This window comes from Cornus florida, unplaced genomic scaffold, assembly GCF_030987335.1.
Source record: "Cornus florida cultivar Cherokee Brave unplaced genomic scaffold, ASM3098733v1 CherokeeBrave_3.0.0_Hap2_Chr10, whole genome shotgun sequence".
NCBI classification, from domain to species: Eukaryota; Viridiplantae; Streptophyta; class Magnoliopsida; order Cornales; family Cornaceae; genus Cornus; species Cornus florida.
In genome coordinates this window covers 113,062,266-113,087,183 of record NW_026775580.1, presented here as the reverse complement: position 1 = coordinate 113,087,183, position 24,918 = coordinate 113,062,266, and the positions used below count along the sequence as shown (strand labels likewise).

The following is a 24,918-nucleotide window of genomic DNA, read 5'->3' as shown; positions in this document are numbered from 1 at the left end:
CTAGATTGCGGAGAAAAGGAAATCCTAATTCGGATTTTTGGGTTGTCGAAAAATTCATTTTCGCTCCCAATAAATCTTACTTTCATATATAGAATAGAGTAACGCTCTAAAAAGAGTTCCTTCACCGTGAACTCTTCATTTTATTCAATGAATTGATATATGTATTAAATGATTTATTTAAATTTTTATAAATACTCTTGAACGCATTCCTTTGCAGAATATATAAATCAGCTATACTATTACTTATTATTTTAGTGCTATGACAAGTACGAGTGTTTGTTAAGAAGGGGAGGAGAAACTACTTAGACTAAGGCTTTGGTAGTCATTTTCAAATTCTTTTGAATTTAAATAAACTTACATTTTACGAGAAAATTTTAAAAAAATAAAAATAAAAGGCTTAATCAACCAATCAATGTGAATGAAAGGTGACCAATGGACATGAATCATGTGCACCTCACATGAAAATACTTAGTGGTCATCTTCTAAATGCATTGTTCAATTTGTCTTAAATTTCTGGCTTGCATAGGCACGGTCGTTCAATACTCGCCTTCAGTGATTGATTAAAAATCAATCTTGTAAGATATATTTGGTATAGTGAAAAAGAAAAGAAATGATAACATTAGTTTCAAAAAAAAAAAAAAAAAAAAAAAGACGGTAGTAATCATATTTGGGAAAAGAAATGAAATGAAACTATTTTAATGAATTTACTATCATACCCTTTTTATAGATTTTGTCTTCTATAAAAATAAGGGCAAAATTGGTATTAATAAAGTTTCATTAAAAATAATTGTTTTTCCTTCTCTTTCCTTCAATTTCCTCTTTGTGAGGCCTTTAGACTTTTCAACCTGTCACGTAACCTTAGTTAAGGAATTATGTTGACCATTCAATATGCCACGTCAGCTATCATTATTTGACACCTACAAATTTTATACTATATTTTTTCAAATTTCAAATTCGTAACACAGAAACATAACGAATTGCAATGAAAATGTCACCTTTGTTTCTATGGCAAAATCCATTTTGGTGATCTTACCTAAACCAGAGTTCAGTTCTTAACTTATTTTAGGACCTCAAAACTGAGAAAATAAGAGACACAAAAAACAGAGAGAGAGAGAGAGAGAGAGAGAGAGAGAGATTTTGGGTAACAATAGACAACTCATGTAATCACAAGCAACTATGTCACATCCTTAATTTAAATTTTGACTTCTACAAAACTGTACTAGAAATTTAGCACATATATACAAAATGAGAGAACAATTAGCCGCCATCAACACTACTATTACCAATGCAAAAAACTAGCACCAAGCTTACATGCCAGTAAGCTAGACTACAACATTGAGTTGGCCCACCTTGGCCTTGGGGTTAGTATAGTAATTAGCTAAATGATGAAGAAGAGACCCAAATAGGAAGGAAATTAATTCTCCTACTTAATTCTCCTATATAGCAAGCAATTCAAGAATGCAACCATATGTGCGCTCACACACAAAACCCATACGTAACGCCTAACGCTGATGCTAATTTAGGACCCTTGATCTTTATTACTTGTTGGGTCAGACAAGCGTCGAAAAATGATGGGTGCACCATATTGTGGGTAGAGGAGGATCAGCACCGTTGGTGCATGTTGATAAGTGGGGGCCAGTCGGAAAGTGAACCGTTGGAGTATGATCGCAAGAGTTAGTTTAGCCTGCAATATGGCGAGATTCTGGCCAATGCAGGTGCGGACCCCAAGCCCAAAAGGAACGAACGCCACTGGATGCTTGGCTGCGCGGGCCACCCCTTCCGAGAATCGAGCGGGGTTGAATTCATTGGCATCCTTGCCCCATATCGTCTGATCGTGATGAACGGCTACGATTGGGATTAAAAGCTCGGTCCCACACGGAATCTTACATCCTCCCAGCTCTACATCTGCTTTTGCCCGTCTGATCGTTGCAACTATTGGTGGATAAAGTCTCAGGGACTCATTCAGGATCATGCTAAGCTGCACGCCAAAACACATCCTCCAAAATTAGTGTTTTTTTTAAAAAAAAATTTATTACTCCTTTATTTTATTTTATGAAATGACAAATCTGCCCCCTTAGAAAAGAAGTACTCCAGTACTAGTTATTTATTTTTTATACTCGTTTTTTAATTTTATAAAATGACAAATATACCCCTCAAAAAGGTATTAATTTTTAATTCAGATTTCTATATTATATTTAACTTAATTCCTTTATTCTGTTTTTTCCCAACAAGATAACTATGTGAAACGGAGAGTCAACCAAAGACATGAAGTTTTACATGTTTGTCCTTTTAGTTCTATACTTCAATTATCTTGAGCTTATATTTTAAAACAATTTGAACCCGAAGAGACCCTTAACTTTTACAAAGTGGTATGACAGAAAAAGACCAATTTTGTGCAGGGGGGAATCACAAAAAGTAGTAGTACTTTAGATGAAGATAGGGGGTGTTTAGGTAAAAAAAAGGACAAAAGAAAACAGGATTAGACAATGTAAGACGAGCTTTACCGTCTTAAGCTTGACAACATCATCTTTTGTAGGTACGTCACGTGGTCCGCACACCTTGAGCACCTCGTCACGTGCCTGCACCTGCCACTGTGGGTGCATAGCTAGCAAAACTGTCGTCCACGTCAACAAGTTCGACGTCGTCTGTTCGCCGGCGAAGAAGAAGGTCTTGCACTCTTCCGCAATGTCGTTGACTGTGATCTTCGACGACGACGAGGGAAAGGAATTCAATTCCTTCCTTTTCACCGATTCCTTCATGCTAGCTTGTATCATAAGTCCCAGCAAGTCCTTGGGACCATTTTCCAGCATTTCCTTCCCCCAATTTTCTTTCCTCCGATCGATAAGCTCCACTAGAGATTTCTTAATCTCTTTGTCCAATTTCCAAGACTCAATGTTCCTTTTCGTAGGTAGGAATCTGAAATATATATATATATATATATATATATGAAATTGAGGGGAAAAGAAAATATTAATTGGTTCCATTTTGTTGAGAATAAAAATATATATATCAAAAATTGAAGCTCGGGTCAATTTGGTTCCTTGGATAACAATATTCTGTGCTTAAAAATTTGAAAAAACAATAAATAATTCCAAATATATATATATATTAATTACCTAAAGCCAGGGATGAAAACTTTTTGGAAAGCCTCGGATGCTAGGAGCATTTGCTTTGCTTGTAATCGGAAAATGGCTTTTCCATCTTCGTAGCTGCTACCAAAGGCGGTTCTGGTGATAACATCTTCCGTCAATGTTTGGAACCATTCCGAGACTTCAATTTCGACTTCGTCGGAATCTGACATTTTGTCCAGCATATTGATCAAGTTACTCGCCGCCACCGGTATCAACAACTAGAAAATCAGAGTCAAAATTATTTATACTTTGTCGATTTTTCCAATGTGCTAAAAAAAAAAAAAATTTGTGCTTGGTGGATGATGACTTACTTTGAGATTTTCCATATGGAAGGTAGGAGAGATGATTTTCCTATGGTGGGCCCATTTTTCGCCTTTGAGACTCAGAAGTCCATCACCTTCAAGCTGTTTGATTAATGGGTGAGCCTCATTCTTTTCATAATATTCAGACTTGGAAGTGAAGATTTCTCGGATTAGGTCTGGATCGGAGACTGTCAGACGGACCGTGGGTCCGAACCACACAAGAAATGTTGCACCTGAAATTAATAAAATCATAATGTTAATTACTTCATTAAAACTAATGTAGGTAAAATAAAATGGTGAGAAGAGTGATTAAGCAAGAGATGAGAAGTTTTGCAGGTAGGAAGGAGAAAATTAAAAGCATAACAAGTAGAATGAAGTTAGCAAAAAGTGGTAGGAGAGGTTTTGTGCACTAATTGAGAAGGGCCTACATGATGAGAAAGAGAGAGAATAGGAAGAAGACAACTCAAAACTATGCCACTACCAAACACCATCTCAAAACTTCATTATCAATAAATTAAGTTCCCACAAAATCCAAAAAAGGAGCACAAGGCAAGAAATTAGGAAAAGGTCATGAAAACTCCATCATCATCATCATGTTCAAAATTCACAAATTCAATTTCTTGTGTGTCTGTGTGTGTGTGTGTTGTGTGTGAATTGGACAAGGAGAAATTAAGGGTAGAATTGGTATGAGAGTATGGGGATTAAAGGAGAAAAAGAAGAAGAGTGGAGCAGTCTGAAGTCTGGAAGTTCAACATCAAGCACCCAAACTGAGAAAAAGGCCTTTTGATAGCTTTAAAAGAAGTACCAAAACTCAAACATAAGCCAGACTTTCATCAAAAGTCACCAATGTTAAAAGAAATAAACCATACCTTCAATCATCAAAACTACGTACCTCTCATCATAAAGCCACCAAACCCAAATAAAAGTAGACTCAACAAAAAAAAAGGTTTCAGAATACAAAATTTCAACTACCCATATCAAAACTAATATATTAGAAGATTGAAAAAGAAATAAAAATTGAGAAAGAAGAAGAAGAAGAAGAAATATACCATAGATTTTCTTCCAGTGATGGTAGAAGGGGAGGACTCTAGAGAGAATATTGTGAGAGAAAGGGAAAGGCATGGGTTGAGAAGAAGCCTTGAGCATTAAAGTGACAAGTTCCTTAGCATTGCCTATGAAGAAGCGATAAGGAGGTCCTCTGATTCCTTGTCTTGAGAAATGGTCTTCAATCTTTCTGGGCCTCCACCAAAGCAACACCCCAACCTTCAGCAATAAAACCAACACCATGAAAAACATCACTACTAACTTAAACCCATACAACACCTCTTCCATCTTTGTTCAGCTCAGCTACCTAACTAACACCACCAGCTTTTTGTCTCTCCTTTTGCTATAGTGTGTGTGAATAAGCTGGCTAGCTGCCTTTGTTATGCTTCTTATCTTCTAATTTTGTTATGTTTGTTACTACTACTTGCTAGTGTCCTCTCTTTTTAATACCAACAAGCAGCTAGCTACTTGTGTGTGTGTGTGAGTGTGTGTGTGTGTGTGTGTGTGTGTGTGTGTGTGTGTGTGAGAGAGAGAGAGAGAGAGGGGGGAGGATGAGGTAAGAGGGGGGAAGAGGCTTGGCATGGCCAACGGCGTAGGTGCGGCCATTCTACTTATAAGGGTCAACGAGTGAATGTACTTTTTAATTTTTAATCCAATGAAGACAATGTTACCCTTGTCTTTTCTAAGTAGTGTCATTGTATCCCTTGAATCTATTCTCGCTTTTGTCTCTTGATTTTAAATATATAATAATAATAATTATAATTATTATTAAAGAGAATCCCTCTATATGAATAATGAATATACACACATAATCCCCCATCATAGAATATCATTTTTATTTTTCACTTTTTTTAGTATTTAACTATGTGAAAAACTCTTCTAACGTCATCAAATTTAATCCAGTCAATAATCATACCTACTGAAATTCACACTCACTGTATTGTTAGCAAAATTAGGTCCAAATTCTAAATTCTTTATGTATAGGCTATAGCCAAAATAAGTTATTTATTTACAAATTTTAATAATGAATTGTGCCCTTACTTGAAATGAAAAGAATTATGATGGGAAATTTTCATGAGAATACCTCATATTTTAGATTTGGGGATATATTTGTCTCTAGAGCAATTAAAAATTTAAGGGCGGGATTGGAGGATAACAGAGGAGCATGAGGTGTGCAGTTGTACATATTATATATGGTCAATAGTCATCCATATGTCATTGAATCAAAAACCATTTGGGTGACCATACCTCCGTGAGAAGTCGTGGTGACACTCCAAGTAATTGACAAAACAGGATAGGTGAATGTTACAAGATATATATATATAGCCACCACTTTTACCAAAGATGTATTATTGATGGGATACTTAAGTGAATGTTGGAAGATATAGACCTATTAGTGTATAGTAATCTTTCACCTCTCACGAAATCTTTGTTATCTTTGCATCAAAACAAAAACAATCGATTGATTGTAAACTTTTTCAATCTCCATCCAATTTTGTTTCACATAAGAACCACCAATGGAATACTTCAAATGCCCTTCTCTCTCACACACTTACATGTACTATACTATATTTACTCTATATTCCCTTTTGAATGGTAACTAGAAGAGGTTTGTCAACATGCAGAGCCGACCACAAATTTCTTTGTTGCATTGTGAAGTAACTCTTTTTTTTCTTTTTGTCTTTTTATGTATTGAGATTTTTTTTTCCTGTGACAAATAACTCTCATAATACTCTTTCATGAGACTTAAATCTACACCTTTCACTATGAAATGAAAATATATATATAATTATTATATCATCATCATTTTTTCTTTAAAAAAAAAAAAAAACTAAAAAACTAAAGAAAGTTTTTTTTTTTTTTTTTTTTTTCAGTTAATGCCTCTTAACTTTATATATTTGATGGTAGTGACATATTGATCTTAAAAAGAAAAAAGAAAAAGAAAAAAGTGAACCCCCCTCCCCCACCCAACTCTCTCAGTGGGGGCGTGTTATTGTTGGATATTATTCAAAATATAAAATATAATTTGCATCACGCGTGAATTGCCTCTAATAGAATATAACGTATTAAGACGCAAAAGTGAGATAATTTGTTGAACCACCTTAATAATTTAATCCATAGCAAAGTCAATAAATCGTTTCATCATAACAAAATATTCATTACAGATGAACACAAAACAAATTAAACGCATTGACTCGTCCTAATTTTTTATCATTCAAAGTTTCACTTCTAATAAACTATCATATATCCCTAGCTTACAAATGTCACTGACAATGATCTTTTCAAGAGTGATAGTTAGCGCGCTCAATATCAATATTGGCCTATTATTATTAGGTGAATGTACAATGTATCCACCAAACATGTTCCCCGCGAAGATAAGCATACTACTATGAACATATATTTTTCCGGGGCTACATATTTTCTATTTAGTTACTGTTATATGCTAGTATAGTATGTAGATAAGAATTAGGTGTCATTAATGAGTCAACATATATATATACAGCTAATAGTGCATTTTGATAATTAGGATCCAAACGAAAGGAGATTTTAGCAATTGGATAAATAGAACTTATACATCAACCGACATTGCGATCTTGTGACTATTCAAAGTCCTTTAATGGGGCACATCATTAGTGAACCCCAGAAAACGGTGAGTAGTGACAATGTTAAGATTAGGTGAAATTCAATTTTTCTTAAAGAAATAAAAAATAAAAAGATGGTGATATATCTTATGTATTGTTGCTATATATAAACAGAAGAATGATAAAATCAACCTCTCATTCATTCTGTTGATGCTATCATTTTCCTTGTAATTCCATCAGCCCAAACACAGTAGAAGATGGAAGAGAGAGAGAGAGAGGTTATGGGGTTTAATCCGTCTTGCTTGTTCCCAAAAAGAAGGGTTTGAAAGGAAAGAGAAAGATGGAAGGGAGCACAAAGGGGGTTGTAAAATTGGAATGTTGCTCTTAAATTTAGTGCACATGGGGACACAATGCTGTCTATTTAAGGCTTCTTTTCTGTGCTTTTTGGTAGGGAAATATGCTTTGCTTCACCCAACAATCACTACCCCAACTTCCCTAATCTTGTCTTAATACTCCCAAGACATGTTTGGGCGCATGTGCCCTTCTTGGGTCCTACTCTTTTTTTTCATAATCAAGCTCGACAATTACATTTCATGTGTTTAAGGGGAACGCTAGCTTCCCCTGTCTCCCTTCAACTTATTTGGTTAGACCACTCCACCACTTTCTTAGATTATGGAAAAAGCAGCTTTACTTTTCTTCCAATTTCATATTAGCTTCTTCTCTTTTGTCTTTCTTTTCTTTTTTTTCTTTTTTCTTTTTTTGGTTGTTGTTAGACTAATACAAATTATTACCAAACAAATTCTTATAATTTTTTTAGGAAAAAAAGAAAGATATTTTTTACTAATGGTATAAAGATTAATTAGAGTAATGATAGACTTATGACTAGTTAGTACCTGGACTTCTAATCACCATAGGTTAGTTGGTGTCACACATAATAGGACTCTACTATTTATGTGAGATACCGGACTAGTTAAGTATCGACAAATATTTTATTTTGCTAAAAATTAATACCGTAAACATATACATTAGGGTGGAGTCGGGTGCCTTACTGAGTAGGGTCTGAGGCCCTTGATTTAGGGTTCTTGACAAACACCCATGAATCCCAAATCATCCTACCCGATTAGAACCCAATGCTAAACAATAATACTGTATTATCAATGAGCTTAGTAGTTGATTTTCTACTGACTTTTCTTAGGTTGCTTGGTGTGGCTCAAACTCCAACGTCAATAGAATAAAGTAGCAGTCATTGTTCTGTGAAAAAAAAAAAAAACAAAAAAAAAAAACAACTAAGAGAGCAAAAGAGTTGATATTGCGATCAAAATGCCTTTTTATTTAAATCTTGATTTTCTCAAAATTTATATCTCACAAATAGTACATCCAAATATTACAAATAATATATGCATGAAAAGTTTATAAAATAAGGATTCCATAAATATAAAATTTGTTTGACAAAACTTTATAACCAGAGATAAATAGACAATCTAAAAATTTACTGTAATAATCTTATTTTATTTTATTTTTTATAAAATACTCGGACTATTTGCAAGAAAATTTTCAGAATTATTCATTTTCATATGGAGTATAACATATAAAAAAAATTAGCCCCGATAGAGACCGAATATTCATTTTTTTTAAATAGTAATTTTATAAAAGAATTAAAATACTTTAACATAAAATATAATATATCATGAAATCGATCATTGTTGGGGCTAAATTTTTTATATATTTGACTGCACATGTAAATGAATAATTTTGAAAATTTTCTTGCAAATATCTAGAGTATTTATTGTTGGAATAAATTTTTAGATTACCTATTTATCTCTGTTTATGAAGGTTTGTTGTACAAATCTTATATTTTTGGGATTCTTATTTTATAAGCTTTCCGTGCATCTATTATTTACAATTTTTAAATGTACGATTTGTGAGATATGAATTTTTGAAATTTGAAAAAATTAAGATTTAATAAAAAGGCATTTTGGTTCAAATATCAATTCTCTTACCCCTTCAAATAATTAAGAGGGGTTCTGTTTTAAAAAATTAGACAAGAGAATTTATTAAAAAAAATGTTACAAGTTGAAGGGGTTATTTGATAAAAAAATAAACAAGAAGAATTTACTAAAAAAAAAGTTATAAATCGAGGGGGTTTTTTTTGTACGTTGCCCTAAAAAAAAATAAGTGTATCTTTCTAAATTATTGCATTAACGAAAGCAACAACAATAAATATCACGCATGTTTGTGCTGTTATTTTGACAACTTAATTCGATTGTTTGTATGACAGTTCATGCATACGATATGAAAGTGTGTGTGTGTGTGTGTGTGTGTTGATAGTGTTTTTTGTTGGGGAGTTGGGAGATATCATCATCATTATCATCACTTCAAGTTAGCCTCTGATTGAACACTTCAAGGAGGATCTGAACTGTCCTTGAAAGCCTGTTACTTGTCTAACTTTAGTTAGATAGGGCTGACAGAAATCAAAAAAATTCGTAAAAAAGAATCAAAGTGTAAATTAAAAGAATCAAAAGTTTTGGGCTCTCAACAATCAAACATATAATTTTCTCTGTGCGCCATATCAAAAGGACAAAGTTGGATATGCAAATCCCACTCAATGAAGCTGTGGAGTTTTCGAAAATGACCAAAATCATCCAACCAAGAAAAGCCTGCTCATGACGAAGTATTTAACAGAAAAGCTTTCAACTAGTTACACTTTTGAAGGAGTAAGGGCATATGATTTGTCAGTTTATGAAAAATGGAGTAGCTACTGTATTTATACCAATTTGTTAGTGGTTTCTTATTTCAATAAAATAAAATAAAAAATAAAAAAAAAATTATTCATCTCTCTCTCCCCATTGTCATCTCTTAATTTTTTACAAATTAATTTGAAACTTGAAGGAGTATATATAGTTAAAGAATAAAATAAGTGATGCGGTGAGGTTCTCGTCCTCCAAATTCAGAGAATGTATCAAATGATTTTTTCAAATCCAATTTGATGATAAATTTACCCTTTAAAGTTTCATGATAACAATAATTAAGAAAACATACAATCATTTGCTAAAAAGAATGTGGTGTGATAGGATTAATTTATAAACCTAGAAAGTGAACCTACACAAATTAATTATTAGGACCTTCAATTAAAGTGATAAACTAAAGTAATAATAGTTAGTTAGTAAAGACAAACAATGAGCAAAGTAAGGGATATGCACACACATATGATCTCACCTAGCAGATCCCACCACTTCCTTTTTCTCAAATCCATCCTTCAAACACGGAATGTATTATGTGTGTGTGTATATATATATAATGTATTGTACCAACCCTTCATTTTAATCCATCTGTCCCACCAAATCACTCTCTCTTTAGAAAAATATTAATTCAAAACCTTGTAAGTTGTAACTAATCACTAGTGGTCTTTATCAACGACTTCTCAATGCTACCAAATTGTACAGTAATCGATCTTCAAATATCATCATCAATCAAAATGATTTTGATGACAAATACAACAGTCAAATTATTCTGGAGGGTCATTTAGTTATAATGATGGGATTAGTGGTCAACATATCCAATTAAGAAGTGACTTTAATATCAAACAAAAGGTTGATATGCAAATCAAAACAATCATTGCAAAGAAAAGCACAATATTTTCTTCTAATGGAAGATATCTCATATCTACTTTTAAGTGTGAGTTTATAGATTATGATTGAAATGACCGTGTATACATATTAATTAATATATTATACGTACTTCACTATTTTTTTACTTACCAAACAGATAATTCACCATGCTATATCAATAGAAATAAAATTGTAAGTACAGTATTTATCAATATATATATATATATATATATATTTTGAAAAAATATTTGGGGAAGTTTTATAAGGTACCATTTGTTTGTGTAGTTACATCAACCCTGAATAAGTATTGTGAAAATATACAGAAATTCTTTTTCATTGATGTGTCAATTTGCATTGCGAATGGTGATTTCATGACCCAACAAGACAGATATAAATATAAATGTATACTTATAGATATATATATATATAGCATTTACTTCACCATATCTTTGATAAAAGATTAGTAGTCTATGGTTTGACAGAGAATAACATTTAACGAGTTTCGTCCAAGCAATCAACGGTGTGACGGGTCTTGCTTTGTCGTTTTACCATATCCATAGTGGTGTCAAATCAAGGTTTGCCACGTGTCTTCCAATCATTTTACTCTGGTTACTTTTTTCTTAAAAGAAAAAGAAAAACACTTTTCTGGTAGGTTACGTTTCCCAGCTTACATCTTGTCCAGCTATAAGCCCTTTGTTCCATCAATTCAATGGCAAGCCAGTTTCAGCTTTCTTTGTTTTCTTCTCCCAATTACCAAATTACCCCTTTCTTGGCCGTCCAAAGATTTCCAAAATTTTGTGACATTTAGGCGATTTTTTTAATGCGAGACTATTTATGCATAAGGTTTACAAGTTTTTTTATTTTTTATTTTAGCCCATGCTCTAAATTTGAGTTCCTTCTAAATTGAAGGCCACAGGCAATTGCTTGGGCCGACCCCGACCCCGACGCGGACCCATTTTCCTCTTTCTCTATTGGTTTGAAGGCACAATGCATTTTTACTTTGAACAATGCTACACAACTTTTCTCTCATACAAGAGACCCGTGAGATTTACTACTCTTTGTGTGAGAGAGCAATGCATTTTACTCTGAACAAGGAGAGACCCACCACTTGTGGGATTTACTACTATTCTTTATGAGTCGATACAAACCAATGGACTCAAGGACAGGTCCAGAAAATCATATAAAGTGGTGATAATGAAATTTTAATAATTTGAAAGAGAGTAATAGTAATATTTTATAGATGTCTTCTATTTATGTAGTATCGTTTTGAAAACGATAAAACAACAATGTAAACGAGTGTTAGGGTCTTGATGGACATTGTGACATCGCAGGGTTCAAGCCATATGATGTAGGAATTTTTTTTTTTTTTTTTTTTTTTTTCTTACAATATAAATTGAATTATAAGCAAGTACAGACTGTGGGGGGCAATTATATAAATTAACTAAGGTATATTATTAAAATCTCCCGGGCAATTATATACATGTAAGTCCTTGCGTGAAGACTTACAAATTATGTGAACTCGCATATAAAGTCACTAGGTGCTTTGGATCAATTCGTTATTATATTATAATTATTTTGACTTGATTTCTAAAGTCACCTAAGAGTTAGAAATTTATAAGGAATGTCTTCTATTTATGTAAAATAATTTTTAAAAAATAACCATATCTATACAGTGTGAACTAATCTTAAGGTCTTGACTAATATTGTGACATGCCATGCACAATATCTATACAATGTAGGTTATAGATATAACAAAATAGGGGAGCATTATTGGGAGGCACTTGCTTGTAAAAAACAAAAATCCCAAGGGCAATGTTGGGGAATGAAAAAAAGAGAATCACAATCACATAATCCTAAAAAGGGGCAAAAAAAAAAAAAAAATCAAATCAAACAAAAAAATCAAATGTTTATTTATTTCTATTTTTCAAGTACAAAGATAACAACCTGTGGCAGTAAAAGAATGACAGGCCACTCCGTACTTTTTCCTTGGCCCTCGTGAATCGGGGGGAGTGTTATAACTTTTTCAGTTAAGACTTGGTATTTTTCTATTTACACTTCACTGCCATCTATCATCACTTTTTACCTTATTTCAACCCTTTCTATGATTTTATATATCTATATCATATCTCCCCAAAATACAATATTCTAGAAACTAAAACCCACTAAGTCCACCATTTCATGTCAAATGTTTTGTCCCTTTAAAACCATCTTGTTCGCTTGTATCCCTTTCCAATGCCAATCTCCAACTTCTAATAAATTTAACAATCACTCCATTTTATGTTTTTTTTTTCTCCCTTTAATTTTTCATCTCACCTTTCTTATGCTTTTTTCTTATTTAACAATATTTTTCTAGTGTTATCTGTTGTATTGTATAATAATGGATAGGTGTGATTAAAACACGCAATGTGTTTATATATATATGAGTGTAGAAAGTGTTCCATAATTTATTTTTTTATGTTTTTTTTGAAAAAACAAGAAATATGAGATATTAGATTATGTTAATAAGTGTAGAGACTCGGATCTGAACACTCCAAATTCTACGAGGGACTCTTATCTAACTAAATTGTGAAGCATTTGGGATACCATTCCATGTAAAAACATTCTTCAAGTATTAAAAGAACCAATGATGATTTTAGAGAATCTAAAAAGATTATATCCATGTTGAAAAGGTGAAATAAAATAAGGTGGATTTTTAGTGTAGCATTATCCTTTTAAAAGAAGCAATGATGAATTTAAATCTCTAAAAAGACTATATCCATGTTGAAAACTGTGGTATTATTGAAAAGAAGTGAGTGGACACATCAAAAAGACTAGAAATCACTTTCTTTCTTTCTTTCTTTCTTTCTTTCATTCTTTGGTTTAAGTTTAAAAGAGAAGTAGTAAATGGAGAAGAAGGCATGGTGAAAGACTGCACTATCTCGCTCCACAACAGATCCAAGCTCTGGTAGTTTAGATTCGACTCAATAACGAACTCTTGTACGTTATTTTTCTTGTGATTTCACTACTACTTTCTACTTTGCATATAATTTTATGTACAATGCTTAATTACTCACCAATGAGTAGGGTGAAGCTATTCACCCCCATTTGATCCAATAACAAACTAACCCATCACCTTTAATAATAAAATAATTTACACCTTTTCTACTTTCTTGAATTAATCATTGAATAAATTATATATAATATTTTTGGGTATAGATTATTTTATTTTTAAATGTGATGTGTTATTTTATTATTGGACCATATAGGGGTGAGTAGCTTCACCCTACTCACCAGTAAGTAGTTAAGCATTATCCTAATTTTATTTGTATTAAGAGTTTAATTGTATCATACGATAAACTATGTATGATTCAAGGAATGCCACAAGCTAAATTATATATGTTCATGCATTATGTACAAAAGTAAAAGATGAAAGCAAATTCATGAACATAATAAAAATGTGCTCACTTTAAGAAAAAACACACACAAACATGTTTAGCATATATGCATGAGTTTATGTATATATATCACAACCCAAATGGTTATATATTAATAAATTTGATTATATGACAGGTGTTCGTGTTGTTCCAGTGATTGAATTGTTTCCTAATCAGTTTTTTTTTTTTTTTTTTTTTTTTTTTTTTTTTTTTTTTGTAGCATCAAAGTGTAGAATTAACTTAATGGTCTTATTTTGACACAACATATTGAGGTCAGCAGTGTTGAAATTAGGTGGGGAGAGAGAGAGAGAGAGAAGTGTAGTAGTGGTAACAATGAATTCAGGTTTCCCTACAGTGTTGTGAAATTTGGAAATAGGTCTATATCATCATAAATGCATCTATGGCATGGACAAAGACAGTTGTTTCCTATCCTCCAGTTGATGTTCCTCCTGTTTACGTGAAAGCACATGCCACTATTCCACAACAAATGTCCTATTACTACTTTTTTACTTAAACCTCCTCCTATATGTTTTTTTCTCTCATCATCATGCGTGATGCACCCTACCCTACCATGAGGACTCAGATGTTCCATCATCCTATATATATCTACCCTACCATGAGGACTCAGATGTTCCATCATCCTATATAAATTTCATATACATATATTATATCTAATGCATACATATATATATATAATCACTCATCATCTGCATCATCTCTTGGTTAATTATTACGTAGTACTAAATTAACCATATAGTATATGATTTTCTGAATCTTAATTGTGATTCGGTAACTACTGTTACCTTAATTATACATTTGATCATATATATATATAAGAATACATGCACACATGTGAATATATATATATATATATATATATGACATAATTAAAAAACATAAATAGTATGAGTAAGAGGAAAGGAACGATGGAGTGGGCCGGCAATTCATAGAAAAGAAACAATTAAACACAGTAGGGTCCTAACAAAGAAAGTCCCATTGAAGACAATTAATAGTAATAGAAGGTGTGACTTTTGAAAAGATGGAATTGAGAAGAGGGCAGGTTTTGATGGATGGATGAATGGATATAGGTAAGCCAGTCGCCTGAGGGTGACAAAGTTAAACACTGAACCCCCACCGACAGTGAAGTCGGATAGGATAGGATGCCCTTTAACTCAAGTATATACCCCATGCATGCCAATGCCATAGCTACCTTAATGTTGTTGTAACCTTGTTGGGGTAATGACCCTTGAAAACTTTAGTAGTAGTGTCCTTTTGAGACCACCCCACCTCCACCGTAGCCAAACTTGTTCAGCTTACAACACATTTCATACCCCACTCTTTGGTTGGAATGATGTAGATGCCCTCCCTCCCTAGTGGTCATAGAGCACACACCAACACGTATATGTGTGTGTGTGTGTCACTTAAGTGTGGTTTAAACCGACACCGATAGGGACTGTTCAATTCCCAACTTTGGCCAACTATGGTAACCAAGTTACCAGTTGGTAGTCGGATGGGTTTTTGCAGATATGGTCACCAAATCATGCCGGAGAGTCAGACAGGTGGGTTCGTTACACCATGTGCTCATAACATGTTCCCAACTGTGACCATCATTTTGTCACACCAACAAAATGGTGTTGGTGTTGCTGTTGATGTTGCTGTTTACAAATTAAACTAGTCGTCTCCATTACAAAAGGCAGCCAAATTTATCAATCACCAAAAACGAAAAACTACTAGTGATCGAGGGATAAACAATTAAAAGTGCATGTTATTAACCATGTAGATCCATTTAATTTTAATATATGAATGGGGTAGTTATGTTATGGTTTCATAAACACACACCCCAGGCCTGCCCATCCAATTTTCCGGTTCATATTTACTTATGTACAATTATCACACACACACACACATATATATATATATATCCATGTGGCATCATCACATAATTTTATCATGTAGATGGACATTAGCCTTCTGTTTTGCACCCTCGGAGAGTGAGTTGGTATGTGAGAGAAGTGAATAGTGAGTGAGTGCTTAATACAAACCACAAGAATCAGCACAATTTAGTAATTTACTAATTAGTTGGACATGGCCCAGAAATGAATGGGCTAACGAGATAGGCCATCATAAAAACCATACCAATGGAATGAGAAAAAATAAGCAGAATGCAGGCAGATGAGATTGTTGTTATCCATCATTGCCGCCTTGTGTCTTAAACGGCTGTAAAAGCGTAGGGAGAAGTCTCGCTCCACCAAATGTATCATAACTATAACTCTCTATCGGACGGGAACTTAAAAGCATGTCTCGCTATATTCTCACACAAATTAAAAGGGTTCAAAACAACCAATATATAGTATACCAAAAATACCTATTTCTTCTTCTTCTAAAAGTTCCACAAAGAGCTAGAGAGAGAATTTGAGAGCGCACCAACCAAACTTAGCTGCTTTGCTCGAGAGAGGGAATTATAAATTAACAACAAATTGGTCAGCATAATCTACATACTCTTACTTGCTAGATAACTGAAAATTGTTGTTTTACGCTTGAAATTTATCATAGTATCACATAATGGAGTTTTATGTACCAAAGCTACTATTTGGAACTTTCAACTATTCCCACTTCTTGTTACGCAGGCATTAAGCGTGATTTGTTAGGTCTTGAGGGACAACAACATGCGAAGGTGCAATATCAGATTAACAAAATATCAACAGCTTCTAATACGAAACGTAAGGTTTTCCAATCAAACGCACAGCTCCCTTATTCTTCTTCGCCTTCTTTTTAACCATTCCCTCTCTATTTTTACTTATTTCTTCTCAGGCACTCTATCATTGCTAAAATTGGCTACACCAAATACATTCCTTTTCACTTCTTTTATTTTTAATTTTCAGTCATTCTCATTTCGCACAATAACAAGATTACTAAAGTTTCGACAACTGAACCGAGGGTTTCTCTTCACAGCCAAGTTCCTAGGAGAGCGTCCAAACCACAAAACGCCATAATACCATTTCGACCAAAATGATTTAGAATAAAAACATTCTATAAACCTAAAAATCTCTACTCACATGAAAGCACAATCAGAAACTCAAACAACAATTGTTTTAATTCTACGGTGGGTGTATGACCACCAATACATGCACCTAAATCTTAACACTCTGAAAAGAAAAACCCTTCAATATATTGTTGAAATAGGATAACAATGTAAAAAGAAGCATAAATGATTCAGGCAGTCAAGAAGCCTCTCCCAACCATTTAAGCAAGCCCTCTACTCAAATGCATCATCGTCATCGTCAGGGAGGGGCTGACTAGCGGCTGCTGCAAGCTCAGCTTCATGCCTACAAAAATTACACAAGTCAAGACAAACACACACTCAACCCTTGAATAATTAAAACTGCAGCAAATAATTAATCAATTAATTGAAATACCACACGTGTCATTTTTCTGGGAATATTATTAGCCTTTGTGGGGAGGGGGGGGGGGGGGGGATTTATATCTTAATGATGATCCATAAGAAAACAATTCTGATATTTTTAAGTTTGTTTTGTAAACTACATGCTGATAAAGCAAATAAATAAAAGTATTTATTTAATTGAATCACCTGGGGCTAACAAAAAAAAAAAAAACACATTTATTCAATGACAATACTTGCCCAACGCCATATAAGAAAGTCCCTTCTTATGGATGATGTGGCCCAATAAAAGAGCCCCAAAAATTATGTAATATTTATAAATAAATAAAAACAAAAATAAATGAATCCCATTTTCGATGGGTTAACCCAACTCATAAAATATATAAGATATATATACATAAAAAGAGGGATTACGGCCACTCCCCACCCCCCACCCGTTGCCAGCAGCACCGCCACTCTCCCCCTCCACTACTCCCTCTCTTCTTCTACTTTACTTGGATTGAATTAGGTTACGCCCATTAGAACATCATGGAAAATGGAATAAGAATTATAGATCTTCTTCACTGCCAGAACTTTAGGGTTGTGGTTGACGGGTATGAAATAATTACTCGACCCTCTATTTCAGGCCAAATATGGTAACCATAGGGAGGGGCTGATTTGATGAAGGATAAAGAGGACAAACGGATAATAAAATTGTGAATATTAGGATTTTTTTGATGTTGTGTAATGTGAATGGGTAATTTTGCATGTGTCATATGGATGGATTCTACCCAGGTTAACCCATTAGAAATGGGTCCGATCCATTTTAATTTAGGACATATGTAAGTCTTTTATTAGACCACATCACTATAAGAAGGAACTTCCTTCTTCTTATATGGCCTAAGGCAAGCATTGTCCTTTATTTAATTGGTAGCAATTTAATCAACTAGAACATGACATGTGACAATTTTATTAAATTCTTTTATATGCAAGTATTCACATTTTCATTTATAATTTCCTATTAATAACGTAATATGTCCCATTGGTGACATAAAGCAAGTTGTAGCCCAAAATTCAATGGGAAAGAACAGTGAGAGAAACTCTTCTAATAAGAAGAGACATGAATTATCTTAATACTAGTATCAGAAGCATTAGTAACATGAAAGGTATTCACCCCCCAAAAATCTTAACAGCATCCCTCCTTTGAACGCACAAGTGTAGAAATATTAAGTTTGTTGTTATTGTTGCTCTACCATGTTCCATGTTCATCAATTTCAAGCAACATAGCTGTTTACAAGGCTGTAAATGAACCAAGCGCTCGACAAATAGCTCGAGCTCAGCTCGCTAAGAGCTCAGTTCATGTCCGTTTGTTTAATAAACGAACCAAACTCAAACAGATTTTTAAAGCTCAATTAATAAACGAGCCAAGGTCACACATCTCCCCGCTCGGCTCATTTGTCCGTGAACAAAGCTCGATTAAGGCTCGTTTTAAGCTCGTAAAAATATATTATAAAAACATATATGTATATAGAGAAAGAGAGATTATGAAAATATATATTTAGCCCACTCATAAAAACCTCCAAAAAAATTTATAAACGAACCAAACTCAAACAGATTTTTAAAGCTCAATTAATAAACGAGCCAAGGTCAAACATCTCCCCTCTCAGCTCGTTTGTCCGTGAACGCGTTCGTGAACAAAGCTCGATTAAGGCTCCTTTTAAGCTCCTAAAAATATATTATAAAAACATATATATATATATATATATATATATATATATATATATTATGAAAATATATATTTAGCCCACTTATAAAAACCTCCAAAAAATTTAATCTCTTAACTCAACTCAACCCAAAAAAATTTGTACTGTTGCAAAACAAAACCCATTATGAAACCCAACCCAACCCAAATAATTTTGTTTCCATTACAAAAACAGAACCTCATTTAAGTAAAGCCCAAGATGACCAAGTCCATCATATATAATTGTACATCTAACTGTTCTCTTTTTTCCACTGAAAATCATTTCTCACTCAAACTTTTGTTTTGTTTTGTTCCAGATCTTTGGACGCGATTCATGCGAAGTACCAAAAAAGAGGTAAATGAACTATTGAGCTCGGCTCAAGGCTCGTCAAACGTAGCCGAGCCGAGCTCGGACTTAATTTTATAGGCTCAATTCGATCTCAAGCCGAGCTCGAACAGCCTTATTGCCTAACCGAGCCAAGCTCAAGCACACCATTACTCGGCTCGGCTAGGCTCATTTACAGCCCTATTTACAGGGTATACACTTTCCATTTGTTTCATTCAAAAGTAGGCAATTGAATAGGACCTCAGAAATATGCAACTTTAAGAACTCCCACTACACATTAGAACTGGTTAGATAAGAATCTAAGAACAAATATAGCAGATTTTGTGGTTGTGGCAACAGAGTTCTTACTGTTGCTGTGCAGCCATGTCAATGTGTACTTCTGGAGGAGCGAGAGCAGGAGACTCCACAAAATGGAGGTTGGGATCCCTAACATCGCAAAAGCAATCATCAAAATTTGGCATAATCCAGAAGTTTTAAAAATGTATACATAAATAAACAGAATAGAAGGCAATTTTATTACCCAGCAAGCTTCCTGGCAAGATACAAGAAAGGTTTCTCAAAATTGTAGTTACTTTTTGCAGATATCTCGTAGTACTGCAGATTTTTCTTCCTGTGGAACGTAACCTGCTTTGCCTTAACCTGCCTGTTCTTCACATCAACCTTATTTCCGCAAAGTACAATGGGTATATTTTCACAAACCCTATGGATCACAAACATAAGATAAGATGAGCATCATAACCACTGTCAATAAATCATGAAGGCAGATGAACAACTCCACAAAGAGAAATTCAAGAGATACAAGGTTTCAAAAATTTATTCAACAAACCGGCAGAGATCTCGGTGCCAAGTTGGAACATTTTTGTAAGTCAATCGGGCAGTAACATCAAACATGATGATTGCACATTGCCCATGAATGCTGCAAATAAAAATGTGAAAGTTCAGAAGGAGGAGCAATAATCTAAGAGAGCAAACAAGAATTTTCATGTGGAAACAACATACCCAACAGGTTGGTTGGTTTCATGCAATCAAAATGAAGCATGATAAGCAAAAAACTGAGATGACAGCACTAAAAATATTGCAATGAATAGCTATGGCAATAACAAAGAATGAACTAAGAAGAAAAAATAATGTTGCTGTCCCAAAAAGAATTTCATAAAATTAGGTTAGATTTGGAACAAAAAAGGGGGAAAGAAATAGAATTTCAATTCATGGAAAAACAATACTAGTAATACTTAATTATTTTCAGCAGACTACCCATAGGAAACAATCATAGTAGAAGAGTACCTCTCATAAAGGAAATGTATACCCCACATAAACTTCTTTGATGCAAATATACAGAATATAAGCAACAAACAAAATACACCCAAATCTAAAAGTAGTAATTACAGACATCAAATTGCTTACTAGTAACCATCTCGAAGGCCACCAAATTTCTCTTGCCCTGCAGTATCCCAGCAGTAAAATCGAATTTTCCCACAGTTTGTGAAAAAGTCCAATGGGTGCACTTCCACACCAATGGTTGCTGCATGTAAAGAAATATATCGCAAATCAGTAATCAAAACGCATACGAATGCCAACAGAAATTAATTTTTTTTTAAATAAATAAAAATTCCCACCAAAGGAAAGGATGGAAATTTATCAGGTCATCTAATTTCATATTTTTTCTTATCCAAATACAAATACAAATACAATAGTAAAGAACTAACAGAAAACCCCAATAAAGATGCAGCCTTTATCAAAACACTTACGTTCATATTTTTTTTCAAATTCACCAGTGAGATGCCTCTTCACAAAAGTTGTTTTCCCTGCATCATTCAAAAATATTGAGCATCAGTAAACCACAACTATCAAAACCAAATATATCAAAACATACATATTCTTATGAATTCTCCTATTAAGAGATTGTTGCTCCAATTATCTTCAATGATAATTTCACTGTGATATTCAATCTGCTTGCCTTGTGTACATGATATTCATTTTTTCGTTTGTTTTCACACAAGAGATCCATTACAATTTCTAATCGACAAATATACAGAGTGAACAAATTACCAGTTCCACCATCACCAACAATCACAAGCTTGAAGCTAGGGTAATCAACCGTCTGCTGGTTTGGCAAAGCCTGCAAACAGAAAGACAAACGAAATCAGCGAAAAAAAATGTGTTTGTGTGGCTCCGATTTGTTCCAATACATACAAGGTAAAAAAAACAAATAAAATAAAACCCTACGACTATGTTTTAATTAAGCGTCACCGATTGCATTTGTCTATAAAAAATCAAATTGGAAAATTTTACCATAAAAATAAATAAATGAAAACAGATCGTAATCGAAACCAAATAACAGATAGCAACAGGTACGAGTTCAAAACCCTAGAGTCTAAATCCAAGAGAACGGTGACCAGAAAAAACAAGAAAAAAAAACAAAGGAATGTTCAGAGAGATGTTGAAATTGAGAACTTACCATTTGATCTGATTATTCCGATTTGGGAGTTTCTGAAGAGTTTCGGTGTGCCCTGCTCAGGGAGAGATACAAGAGTGTCTGGGGGCGATGTATGTAGTAATACAAGGGTTTTAGAGATAGAGAGAGAGAGAGAGAGAGAGTGAGAGCGCTTGTAGCTTTATGTTGACGCGACTCTCTGCGCCATCAGATCTTTTGCCCCCACGTTAACACTATATTCTAGAAGATCCCCATTGGCACCTTGCATATACGTTCTCCACGTGTTTACGGAGAGTTTCGATTGAATGGAATAACATGAAAAAAATTAACAATTTAATTTAACTTCTAAGGTAAAAATAAAAATAAATTTTTAAATTATTTTTACCATTAAACCTATCTATTATTTTATGTATAAGGTTTATTAAATTTTCATAAAGGATGATGTAGTAATTTAAAATTTTTTATAATAGACTCGCTTGTTTTTCTCCTATTTTCTGCTTATATTTGGACAAACTTAAATCATCTAAGTTAACTAATTTAAATAAAATTTAAAAACTGGAAAAATTTACCAAAGTTTAAAAACTGTAATGTTTTGAATTTAGAAAAATTCACCATACTCTAAAGACGTTTCAAGTAGTTCTCTCTCCCTCATCTTTTCCAAATAAATCCTCCATCTCTCTCCTCTTGTTCATTCTCGCAAATGGGAGAATATTTCGCGCCAAAAATGAATATTCTTTGCCATGGAATTAAGATGAACGAAAATGTGATGGCAAGACAAGCAACTTTTACTACAATAGTAATGATTGGAAAAGAAGATATATATATATAAGCATAGATATTGATGGAGTTAGGAAAATACAACCAAAAGCCTTATATATAGAAAAGATGAGAGAGAACGTGAGGTTAAAAGAGAAACAGAGACCACGACTTGTTTAAGATAAAAATAAAGAGGAGAAAAAGGGAGGATCTTTTTTTGGAAAAGATGACGGAGAAATAACGATAGTTAGAATATGGTGAATTTTTCTTAATTCAAAACCATACGGTGCAATTTTCAAATTTTTTTAAAATTAGTTGACATAGTTTAACACCAGCAGTAGATAAATTTTAAATGTCACGTGCCATGTCGATATGCAGGGAATTCTTGAAATTCAGAGAAAAAATACGAGACTTAAAATCATATTTCATTAATTCATTGATGAGTATTACATCCAATTTATAGAATATGATTAACTAAAATAGGTAACTAATTACCTACCAATTAGCCCTAAATTTAGGAATAAATAATTCAATCCTACAATTATACTTTAAGAGATAAAATCTCAACACTCCCCCTCAAGTTGGTGCATAGATGTCACACATGCCCAACTTGTCTAAAAATTTTGAAAACACTTGATTTGAGACTGCTTTGGTGAGAATGTCGGCTAGTTAATCCTCAGATCGAATCTTAGGCAACTCCACAATTTTCCCATCCAACTTCTCCTTAATGAAGAATCTGTCTATTTCAACATGCTTCGTACGATCATGTTGAACTGGATTATGGGCAATATCACATACTGCTTTATTGTCACAATATAGTCGAATAGGTTGCCCAGGTAGATAACCCAAATCCTGCAATAGAAATCTTAACCATAATGTTTCACAAGGGGCAAGCGTCATGCCTCTTAATTCAGCTTCTGCACTCGAGCGAGCAACAACATTTTGTTTCTTACTTCTCCATATAACAAGATTACCTCCTACAAAAGTAAAGTAACCAGAAGTAGATCGCATATCATCTATAGCTCCAGCCCAGTCAGCATCAGTATATGCAACTATGTTTTGATAATCAGCATTTTTAGTGAACAAAATTCCTTTTCTAGGAGCAGATTTCAAATACCTCAAAATGCGCATAACTGCATTCATATGTTGCTTTCCAGGATCATGCATAAACTGGCTAACAATGCTCAATGCATAAGCCAGATCCGGTCTTGTGTGTGCTAAGTACATCAATCTCCCTATAAATCTTTGGTATCTTCCTTTATTAGCAGGTACTTGGTTGGATTCAACAAATAACTTCAGTCCTTCTTCCACTGGTGTCTTAGCTGGTTGACATGCTGTCATGCCAGTCTCTTTTAATAGATCTAAGGCATATTTTCTTTGAGATAACAAGATTCCTTTATTAGATCGAGACACTTCGATCCCAAGAAAATACCTCAAAAGACCTAGATCTTTCATTTTGAATTCTCTGGACAAATACTTCTTGAGAGCCTTCATTTCTCCAGGATCATTCCCTGTAACCACCATGTCATCTACATATACAATGAGTGTAGTGATCTTACCCTGTTGTTTCTTCATAAATAATGTGTAGTCTGAATTGCTCTGACGGTAGCTAATGGCTGTCATAGACTTTGTGAATCTTCCAAACCATGCTCTTGGAGATTGTTTCAACCCATATAATGATTTCTTTAACCTGCAGACCTTCCGACTATACTTTTCGTGTATTATGCATCCTGGTGGGAGATCCATGTAGACTTCTTTAGATAATTCACCATGCAGAAAGGCATTCTTCACATCGAATTGTTGCAATGGCCAATCCAAGTTCGCAGCTAAAGACAACAAGACACGAACTGTGTTTATTTTGGCTATAGGTGCGAACGTCTCTGTGCAATCAATTCCAAAGGTTTGGGTGTAACCTTTTGCCACCAATCTTATTTTAAAGCGTTCAACTGTGCCATCTGCTTTATACTTTACAGTGTAAATCCATCGACATCCAATTGATTTCTTTCCTGGTGGAGGATCAATGAGTTCCCAAGTTTCATTTTTCTGCAAGGATTTCATCTCCTCATTTATAGCTGCTTTCCACCTAGGGTCAGCTAAGGCTTCTTGCATACTGTTAAGAATAGATACAATAGATAATTGATTTACAAATGACAAATTTGATTATGACAAACGATGGTTCGAC

General features: G+C 33.8%; 2 protein-coding genes across 2 annotated transcripts; both read right to left on the bottom strand.

Annotated features, from left to right (window-relative positions):
- Positions 1-1,161: 1,161 nt before the first annotated feature.
- LOC132277261 (cytochrome P450 734A1-like) lies at positions 1,162-5,019 on the bottom strand. Its single transcript, XM_059779072.1, has 5 exons — positions 4,483-5,019; positions 3,443-3,666; positions 3,117-3,349; positions 2,505-2,916; positions 1,162-1,978 (listed from the first exon to the last, which is right to left on the bottom strand). The coding sequence occupies exons 1-5, from the start codon at positions 4,763-4,765 to the stop codon at positions 1,520-1,522; spliced, it is 1,611 nt and encodes a 536-aa protein (XP_059635055.1). The 5' UTR covers positions 4,766-5,019; the 3' UTR covers positions 1,162-1,519.
- A 12,036-nt stretch (positions 5,020-17,055) lies between these two features.
- LOC132277260 (GTP-binding nuclear protein Ran-3) lies at positions 17,056-22,168 on the bottom strand. The gene is made up of 8 exons (XM_059779071.1): positions 22,005-22,168; positions 21,596-21,665; positions 21,295-21,351; positions 20,951-21,068; positions 20,373-20,462; positions 20,067-20,246; positions 19,895-19,972; positions 17,056-17,406 (listed from the first exon to the last, which is right to left on the bottom strand). Exons 1-8 carry the CDS (start codon positions 22,005-22,007, stop codon positions 17,337-17,339), a joined length of 666 nt encoding a protein of 221 aa, XP_059635054.1. The 5' UTR covers positions 22,008-22,168; the 3' UTR covers positions 17,056-17,336.
- Between the last annotated feature and the right edge of the window lie 2,750 nt (positions 22,169-24,918).